At 31.1% G+C, this 10,992-nt stretch overlaps 1 protein-coding gene across 1 annotated transcript; it reads right to left on the bottom strand.

The window, feature by feature from the left end:
- Positions 1-6,735: 6,735 nt before the first annotated feature.
- LOC102880041 (olfactory receptor 6C3) lies at positions 6,736-7,671 on the bottom strand. The gene has a single exon (XM_006922718.1). It carries the CDS (start codon positions 7,669-7,671, stop codon positions 6,736-6,738), a length of 936 nt encoding a protein of 311 aa, XP_006922780.1.
- Positions 7,672-10,992: the final 3,321 nt, after the last annotated feature.

Genomic DNA, 10,992 nt, shown 5'->3' with positions numbered 1-10,992 from the left:
TCCCCACAACATTTTTTTCCCTTTTCTGATAAAAAGGCCAGACAAACAAGAAAGGTAAACTTGTTATTAAAATAAATAGTTATTATAATAAATAATTGCCTAGAAACATTTTAATTCATACAATGTACAATTCATTCTTTTGTTTATAATATTGCTATAACAAAGGAACAAGTAGATGGTCAATATTACATTTATTGAGAAAGATATTCTTTTTAATAGGGGATGTCTTTTTATAATCCTATCTTATAATAGAATACCATTAAATTTAGAAAACAGTAATGAACAATCCAAGACTTTCTTCTGGGTTCCTGTTTTAGGGCTCTGTTAATAGTCTTTTTGGTAGTAAACAAGTATTTAACTTTTAATATTGAAAGGAATGTAAATCTACAAAAAATCTATGCAAATAATACCTTAGAACATTTAAATAAAATGGAATATTATGTTGTAGAATAACAAATTTACTTACTTCCTGGTTCTTCTTGATGATTTAGCCTTAAATTTAATCATCTGATTTGCTTAAATGTTTACATAATTTCAGAGCTAGTAAATTGAATTAGCAAGTTATTTGATTTCTATTGTATATCAAAACAAGTGTGGTGATTTAATTTTTTCACGGCTCTCAGGGATCATAGTTCTCTGTTGGTATATTAGTAATATGTGACCCACAATATCTTTCATTCTAAGTGTTGTAAAATTTTTGGAACAATTTATAATAAAACTCATTTCTGCTTTTTGTCTCTCACCCAAGCTCTGTGTACAAGCTCAGTTACACGTGGCAGACCAGTACTCTTTCATTTGCCCCCTTTTCATGCAACATAAAACATTTATTAAACTTTTTTTGTATTTATGCAAAAATTTTAAATGAATGTTTTGTAATTCTATGATTATACATCTATAAAATCTAAGTAATGTTTTCATTAGGCATAAGAGATTTATATTTTCCTGCAAATATTGTTTTGAAAAATAGAAATAGAATGTCCTGTATATGTACCATACAATGGAACTGGACTTATTTTATCTGTGTCTTTCTTCTTGGCTCAGGGGAATTCATTAAGTAAACAAAGTGCCAAGGAGAGACATAATTAAAAGATATGGGCAAATTACTTTTATAAATATAATAAAATATAAAAAAATAAAATAATTGAGGTAATGAGACAAATATATAAACAAGAGGCGATATTGAGTACGTGAAAGTTTGATTTAGAATTTGACTCTCCTATGATTGTACAAGAAATCCATACTTTTCTAAATTCTGGACTTAACCTCAAGAGGGTTCATGTGCTAATATCCTTTGAATTTTGGCAAACTATGGAGTTCTCTGCCATACTAGAATAAAATCTAGAAAACACTGCTTTGGATTTCTGGTGTGATTTGATTGACTTCTGATATGGACAACATAATAAAGTCTGATGAGGAATTTTTTTCCAGTATTGACCCTTTTGATTCAGAGAAAGCTTTCCCATGGCCCATGGCTAATATCACATCGATATTTGCTATGAGTTATTTTTATTGCTTTTGACTGCTTTCTTTCACTATATCTTTTACTTTTATTAGATCTTAATGTTAAATTCCTTTGCCAATATTTGTGAATATGACATCTTCTCACTGTGAGACTATTTATGGACCAAGAAAATAAATATTTGGAAATCAGGCTTTGGATCTTTTAACTTATTTTCCTACTTTTGTAATGAGAGATAAAAGTTTTATTACAAGAAGAATATAATACTCATATACTATATATAGATGTAAGTGTAATACGATTTTTACATTTAGCAATTTATCCTTATTTTCTTCATATTTATAAATATGGACATAAGTCATGTATGCATTTAATGCTAGAAGTGAAGATTTTTTTATAGGATTTAAACATGAGAGTATTTGAAAGTGGGACAGAAAAAAGACAAATAGGAAAGGTTGAACAAACTACTAGTTAATATATAGGACAATATGTAGACATTGAAATGTGTTGATTTATAATTCATACACATTAAAATAAGCATTAAAAGTATTTATTCAATATATTTTAGTAGAAATAGTGAACCTGATTTTCTACTTATGAAATTCTATTCATTTGTCTTTTTTTGTATCCTAAAAGTGATTCTATTCATATTTTGTATCTTAAGCTCCTTAACAATAATGTAGCAATATATATATATTTTTGATTACAGGCATTGACTACACACTTAAATTAACGCATTTTTTTCCCCAAATAGACAACAAAAACCCTTTGAAATGAGTATTTTTATTATTCAGATAAAGAGTTAAAGCAGAAAGAAGTTAGTTAAGGATCTTGTCTTTACCACATGTGTATTTGTGAGCAATCTTTATTGATTGTCTTCAAGGAAAAGGAAGTAAATTTCATTTGAAAAATCCTATTAGACCTTTTTTTCATATGTTTTCTCAGTCTTCTAGATGCTGAATTGCCTGTCTCTCTTTCTTCCTTGATCATTCTCTCGCTCTCTCACTTTCTACCTTTACTTTTTTATTCCTAGTTCTTGATAGCTCTCCAGTTTTTTTCTAGGCCTCCTAATAATTTACTTTTAAATTTAGACTGATTTATTACACTCTTATCCACAAGCTAGTAGGACATCTACTTTTTAATAATGTCTCCAATTACCTCTAAAGTATTATGAGGTTGATGAGTGACTATATTTTTTTATCTTTAAATTTATTGGGGGTGACATTGGCTAATAAAATTATATAGGTTTCAAGGGTATAGCTCAATAATATGTCATCTGTATATTGCATTGTGTTCACCAGGCAAAATCAAATCTCCTTCTGGAGTGACTATGTTTTAAGCCAATGAAACACATAATTCAGCCACCAAGTTTTACTTTCCTTAGAGAGTGCACGAAGAATTTCAATTACAAATAGTATATTACTGTAGCATGTTCAAAATCCAAAATAAAGTTTATTAAATTGCAGTGGTTAAAAGATCCAACTATTTTAAGACTTTCTCTGAAAATTAGGCAAACATCACAATATTATTGACTATATTCCCCTTCACCTTTTTCACCCATTCCCCCAAACCCTTCTCCCTGGTGGCTATCTTCTTTGATCTCTGTTTCTAAAAGTCTTTTGTTTTGCTTTGTTTTTTAAGATTCTACATATAAGTGAAACCATATGGTATTTGTCTTTTTCTGCCTGGCTTATTTCACTTAGCATAATACTCTCTAGGTCCATCATGCTGTTGCAAATGGCAAGATTTCATTCTTTTTTTTATTGCTTCATAATATTCCATTGTATGCCACATCTTTTTTATCCATTCATCCATAGATGAACACTTAAGTTGCTTCCATATTTTGGCTACTGTAAATAATGTTACAATAAACGTAGGGATAAATATATCTTTTTGAACGAGTGTTTTCGTTTTCTTTGGATAAATACCCAGAGTGGATTTGCTGAATCATATGGTATATTTATTTTTAGTTTTTTTGAGGAATCACCATACTGTTTTCCATAGTGGCTGCACCAATTTGCAGTCCTACCAACAGTACACAAAGGTTCCCTTTTCCCCAAATCCTCACCAACGCATGTTGTTTGCTGACTTTTTGATAATAACCATTCTGACTGGTGTAAGATGGTATCTCATTTTGGTTTTGAATTTGACTTCCATGATGATTAATGAACATCTTTTCATATGCTTGTTGTATATTTCTCCAATTCTCAAGGGTTATTTTTTGCAAGAAATGGTACACAGAGCCCCAAATCTGGATGCTTTATGGGTTTCTTGCTATTGGGTTATCATTATACCTTGCAACTTTTATGGAACAAAGAAAGGAAATACGTTTAAAAAATAATAGTCTCACATTGATGTTTCTTATTCCAGTCTAGTAACAGAATTTTCCCACTTCTTCTCTTATACCACATTTATATCTCTTTTCCTTCACAGTGCAACTGTAACTCCAACAACAATCTGCTAACCTATCAACTACTCAGTTCTGCAACACACACAGAATTGTTATACTCCTATTATTATGAAAACACTCTACCAAATAAAGTTCATTTTTTTTTGTGGTGTCTGTCCTACTGACAACCAATTGTCAAAATATTATCTTGCAAAATTACATGTATCAGTTCTTTGTTCTTCCCCCTACATGGTTATCAACTTGTTTTAAAATTATGTTTACTTGTGTTTTCAATTTTAGGGTTTTTTTCCCCTCATTCTTCTTCATGAAATTCTGTCTTTGGAATATGCAAAACCATGAGGATATTTCAAAACTTAAAACTACCTAAACAGGTATCCTCAGAAATAGATCACTTATATTTTTAACTACATTGATCTTTCTCTTCACGCCTGAGTGCATGTTTTAATTATAGAAGTTTTATGTTATACTTTAGTATCGCTATGGTTAGTCCTTTCATATTTCCCATTTCTCAAGATTTCTTAATCATTACTGCATGCTTGTCTTTCCATATGAAATTTTAGTACTGGTTTTAGTATCAGTGTTGTTCTGCTTAGGCCAAATGACCAAGAAATTCTAATGCAATTTGAAGCATCAATATCAAATAAGAATGCTATATGGCACTTCTGTTTTGCCACAAGTGGAGATTCACAGCACAAACTGTGATTATGGGACAACCTATTGCAGATATGCATTTGCCTTTTGAACAATGCTACCTAGCTTGCTACTGGGTCCTAGCAGAGATTAAAAGCAAAACCAAAGGACATCATTTGACCATTAGATTGGAGCTTCCCATACTGAACTGAGTGTTATTGGACCCTCTGAGCTATAATGCTGGTGATTAGCAGCAGCAATCTGTCATCAAAGGGAGATAGTACTTAGGAGATCAAACTTGAGCAGGTCCAAAAGGCACAAGTAAAGCTAATGAACAGATGACTCAGACTCCTTTGAAACAAATTTCTGCTTCATTATATCCTCTTTCTTTATCCATATATATGGCCTTATTGGGAATACCTAAAAAATAATCAAGAAATAAAAATATATACCTGGTTATAGATGTTCTGAATAATATGCTAGCATATTATTCTGGGGATGATTTATAGATAAAATATATCTATGTAAACAATATTTTTAAAAAATGCTGGTATAACTGTATCATGATTAGTCAATGTTGATGTTACTGAAAAAAGTATACTTTGGATAGAGAGGAGTTGGTGGTTTTCATAATGATAAAAAACTCACATTCACTAAGAAGATCTAACAGTTCCAAATTTGTGTCTGCATAAAAATACAGTGTTAATATTCAAAAAAATAAAAAAATTAATGTAACTACAAAGAGAAAGAAACAATTCCATAGTTATATAAGGAGATTTAAATAGCTCAGTAAGATAAAAACAGTAAAAGTACAGAAGATTTAAATCATGCGATTAATGAACTTGAACTAGTAGAACACTGCACTCAACTATCACTACCCATAATTTTCAAACGTACAGGAAATGTTCACAAAACTCTGAACATAATTTAAGCCATGAAGTGAGATTCAACTAATTTAGAAGGATTTAATTTAAATAAAGTATGTTTTATGACACCATAAAAGGATTTTTTGGAAATTTTATGCTCCATTGGACCCATTTACAGCAGATTGAGGCAAATACAGCTCAGTGGTCCCTCCCTCAGGAGAAAAAGAAAAGAGTGGAGCATGTGTCCAATATTTGGGTTTTTCAGGTGCTTCTGAGGACTGGTGTCTGTCTAGCGCATCTTTCAGTTTTTATGGGACCCAACGTACTCTAGATGCCTGGAAGCTGCTGGTATGCTGTTGCTTCCAGGACATAGTTACAGAAACAGAGAGAGCAAGAGATTACAACCTTTATCTTTAAAACACAAGTCTGAGGTGCTACATCCTCAGAAAAGTTTTGAGAGGCCCCCAGAATCTCTAGGGGGACTGACTGGTGATGGTCTTTTCTTTACCAATCCAGTTTAAAAAGACTGGGAGAGGTAGTTGTTTTCTCAAATGGGTAGATATCAACACAAGGTTACAGGGAACATAAAGAAACAGAAAAGTGACCCATTCAAAGACAGAAAATAAATCTCCATTAAACAGATCTTTAAAAAATAAAAGAAAAATGAACACCTAACCAATAATAGTTTTGATAAAGATACTCAGTAAGTTCGGGACAGCACCATGTGTTTTAGTTTTATTGCATCTATTCTGAATTTTTAAAAATATAAATATTTTCTAAAAAATGATAGAGAACATGAAAATTCTACAAATAATACTTAATGTCAGGCTCAATATTTATCTTGAAAATATGTACTAGATTTCACAAAGTAAAAAGCTCTACATTTAAAGTGTACTGCACTAATACATATTGCCTCATAGAGCTGTATTTAATAAAAAACATATAGATCCTTTAAATGTAAAGGAATTATCAATGTCATCCTGAAAATACAAAAAATTACACACTAATTTTTAAACTTTACACTTGATATACAATGTGATATTATATGCACCTTTTTAGGAACTAATAGTAACAGAATTAGTATTATTTTTTACCTCACATTATAGAGTGTATCTCAAATAAATACATTTCACTTCCAGAAAATTTTGCAGGAAAAATAAACTTTACTATATTTTAAAATAAGTCAATTAAGCATGTATTGGAGAAACTTGGGTATGGAATTGGAAGAAATGGGAAACAACTACATTAACAATAATTTTGCATATAAAGAGACTATAAAGAATGAGCATACTTATAAAGAAATTTAGGAATATTAAGGTTTTACTTAATTGCTCTTTTAGAGTGCCCTTTATTTTTGACATAATAAAAATTCACTTATTTGTAGAAAATACTACTTTACGGACCATGTCTTTGAAGGCTTGTTTTACTTGCTGGTTTCTCAAGGTGTAAATAAAGGGGTTCAACATGGGGGCAACAGAGGTATTGAGGATAGCTACTCCTTTGGTCAATGATGCCTTTTCTTTTGCAGAGGGATTAGCATACATGAATATACAGCTTCCATAAGAAATGGAAATGACAATCATATGAGAGGAACAAGTGGAGAAAGCCTTTTTTCTCTGACTGGCAGACGGAATTCTCAAAATAGTCCTGATAATGTACATATAAGATAAAATCACTAATGCCAAAGTGAATAGCAAAGTAGTCAAAGCAAAGTAAAAACCGATTACTTCTAGGAGCCACGTATCTGAGCAAGATAGTTGTAAAAGGGGAAAATAGTCACAAGCAAAGTGATCAATGACATTGGAAGCACAGTAATCCAGCTGAAGGAGAAGCATAAGGGGTGGGAAAATGGTCAGAAACCCTCCCAGCCACGCACACAGCACAAGGAAGGTGCAGAGTTTCCTGTTCATGATGGTTGTATAATGAAGGGGTTTGCAGATGGCAACATAGCGGTCATAGGACATGGCAGTTAGAATGTAAAATTCAGTCACCCCCATGAAAATAAAGAAAAATAGTTGGGCTGCACAGTTATTATAAGAAATAGTCTTATCTCTGGTGATAATTGCCCCTAGAAATCTAGGGATACATACAGTTGTAAATGAGATTTCTAAGAAAGAGAAGTTCCGGAGGAAGAAATACATAGGCGTCTGTAGATGGGAGTCCACCAAGGTTAGAGTGATGATAGTCAGGTTCCCAGTGACACTTAATATATATGTGATAAATAAAAAGAGGAAAATCACAATCTGAAGGGCAGGATCATCAGAAAGACCTAGGAGGACAAACTCTGTGATTACTGTGTGGTTCATTTCTCTCTCTCTCTCTCTCTCTCTCTCTCTCTCTCTCTCTCTCTCTCTCTCTCTCTCTAATGTTTTAAAGATATATAAGTGGAAAAAGTATTAAAGAGAGGAGATGAAAGATAGAATTCGTCATGATCAATATTATCATCACTAATACAATTCTAAAACATTTTCTATAATCCATGCCAATATTATTTTATTTTGACTATCTTTTTTGCATTTCTTAATACATATTTGTGAGTCCTGCTTTATTTACTAGTTCTCTTATTTTATACCTGGCAGAAGTCGAGCAATCTTCATGCAATAAACCACATCATTGAGAGGTAGTAAATAAAATCAATATGCCTTGCTTTGTCCAGTTTATGCAAATCTTAAATTTTTGTTGAAACAATCATATGAAGTATGCGTTTTTCTTTCTTTTCTGTCATGTATTTATTAGAGGTTATTGCCACCTAAAAACAGAAATGAATGATCTTAATTCCATCAAAAAGTAAAAGTGAAATTTAGAAGACTAAAGTAGCAATCCATTATGCTTTTTTGATATAAGAAATGAATTAATAATTTTCTTAAAAAATAAAATAGAATTTTTAGTTTTAATTATTTTATTTATTAAATTATCATTAATATTAATATTTATAGGTGTGATTATCAAGATAATATAGAACATTCTATACATATTATATAGTAATATACATATTTACAATAGAAAAAAATAACCTAATTATTTTAACAAAGAGAACATATTCACCTACTTATTGTTTTTTCTTATAGTTCCATCAAAATCATTAATGCTTGAAATCTTCTGACAGGCTAGACATCTATATATAGAAACATTTTATTTTTGAGCTTAAAGGAACATGCAGTATTTATCTACCTATTTTTCATTTTGCACTGAAGCACAAATTGGAAAAGTAATTATTTGCCTCAGATCATAGCAGCTGTCATCCAGTGCATTTTCCATTTGAACATCTTTTTTTTTCTGTTATTAAGCTTTATGAAAAAAATGTTTGATTCCCTTGTTATTCTGCCCCACGTTTATCTTTCACATGAGACTGCTGATCGATAAGAACATTTTAGAAGTGTACAAGAAAACGTCTCTCACTTGTCCTAAGCTATTCAGTTAATTCTCAACTGTTCTGGTTATACTATGCTGTAGATTTGGTTTACTAAAATTGTGATAGTCATCTTCTTCATATTTTTGATAATTAAATTTATACTGTGAAAGATAGAATGTAAAATCATTGCTTCTCTGCCAGACACTAGCAAATTCACAATAATCAAATTAGATTTTACTTTTTCTCTATTTTATGATGGCTTGAGAGAAATAGTTCAGGAGCTAGAAATAGAATGTCAGAAACCTTAAGATGTGAAAATATACTCTAGTCCTCTTCAATAATGTTGATCTGGAAGTTTAAGAAAACAATATTTAGAGAGAAGTGAGATGAATATGATAACATTGGGTATTATGAGTATAGATTCCTAAACTAGGATCTGGCTTCCCTCTGGTTGAACTTATAGCTCAAAATTCCCAAGTCTACTTGTTTTGACCTCAGAAGAGAGTTATGCACTGATCTTCTGGGAACAAAAAGTCCAGGCCACATCTTGGCTACGTTATAGACCATGAGGGATTTCTGGAATCTTCTTTGGATTTATCAATAGCTTCCTAACTCTTTCCTAGTGTATATCCCTTAAGAATGGTTATGTTCATCTTTATATACCACAGAGTACCTAACACGTTGACTTCTATAAAATAATTACCTTCATTAATCACAATTACTTAATATTTCATGAGTAATAAAAGTAGTTGTGAACACTATTTTCTTATAAGAATAGAACTCAATCTGATTTACAGTTAATCATCTTAAAATGTAAAAATTTTCTACATATGCACTTTTTGTTATTTATCTTTAAGCTTTGTTAGTGTTGGGGCATCAAGAAACAAGGTTTTTTCATAATTTTAAGTTAAATAATAACTATTATAATGTATACATCATACTCAATTTTTTAAAAGTGCTATTACATAGATTAACTAATTTAATCTTTATTACAAATAGCAATATTTAATTAAAGTGCTAATATAGTCCTTCTTATTCATATTGGCCTTTACATTTATTTATCATATCTTCTAATGGGAAATATCACAAAATACTACTCTTTCCTTTAACTGAAATTCTGGTTAGTGAATTATTGTTCATTATTATTTTATTGTTGTTCTTTTATCTTTCCTGAATATTTTCATTAAAAATATATAGACGGGGACGGGTAGCATGGCATAGGGAATGCAGTTAGCATTAACGTAATGGCTAAGTGGGAAGCAAGAGGAGAGAAAGACCAATTAGGGGGATCGTTTTATAAACTATATAAATGGCTAACCAGTGCACTATATACTTGAAACTAATAATAAAATTAATTTTAAAAATAAAAAATATTATATGTAATTAGTTATTAATAAACCATACATTTGTTATATAATTATGTAAACTAATACATATTGCATAACTACTTAATATGAAATAAATGTTATATATTTAAAAGAAGTTATTAAACATGAATTTAACATAAGAAACAGAGTTATGTATTTACATAATCAAATAACATAGTCCCAATGCAGAACTAAACTAAATCACAGCTCCGAGGCAAGTTTGTTTGGGAATTACAGGAAGAGAGAAATTAGCAGAGAGTGTGGAGAAAAATGGAAAAAGAAGATAGACATAACTCAAATCTATGACAGTTCATGTGTGTTATGTGACACTGAGTCAGCTCCAACTCCTGCCGACCCTATGAACGAGTGACGTCCACAATGTCCTGTCCTCAGCAGCCCTGCTCAGCTCTTGTAGACTCATGCCTATGGCTTCTTTTATGGAGTCTATCCATTTCGTATTTAGTCTTCCTCTTTTCCTGCTGCCTTCTCTTTTCCTTGCTGCTTTTAATTTTTTTCTTTTACTTCTGACAATTTGATTATAATGTGTTTCAGTGTGGATTTCTTTAGCAAATTTCGAGTACACGGTATAATTATTAGTAACTATAGTCACTACATTGTACATTAGATCTCCAGCATTTATGTATCCCACATAGTTGAACCTCGGTTCCTTTTGACTAATGTCTCTCCATTTGCCAATCACTGCTTCAATCTCTATTTTTGTCTGAGTTCAACTTAAGATTCCACATATAAGTGAGATCATGCAGTGCTTTTCTGGATCCGGCTTGTCCTTCAGGTTCATTCATGTTGTTGCATGTGGCAGGATTCTTATTTTTCAAGGCCGAATTATATCTTATTGTATATGTAAACCACGTTTTTTTTTTTTAAATTAAGTTTATTGGGGGTAATAT

Source organism: Pteropus alecto, unplaced genomic scaffold (assembly GCF_000325575.1).
Source record: "Pteropus alecto unplaced genomic scaffold, ASM32557v1 scaffold839, whole genome shotgun sequence".
In the NCBI taxonomy this organism is placed as follows: domain Eukaryota; kingdom Metazoa; phylum Chordata; class Mammalia; order Chiroptera; family Pteropodidae; genus Pteropus; species Pteropus alecto.
The sequence above is the reverse complement of the archived record's forward strand: the minus strand, read 5'-3'. Positions and strand labels throughout refer to the sequence as shown.

Bases quoted from the DNA above. Each gene is read 5' to 3' on its own strand.
- LOC102880041 (XM_006922718.1), bottom strand. From the start codon at position 7,671: ATGAACCACACAGTAATCACAGAGTTTGTCCTCCTAGGTCTTTCTGAT.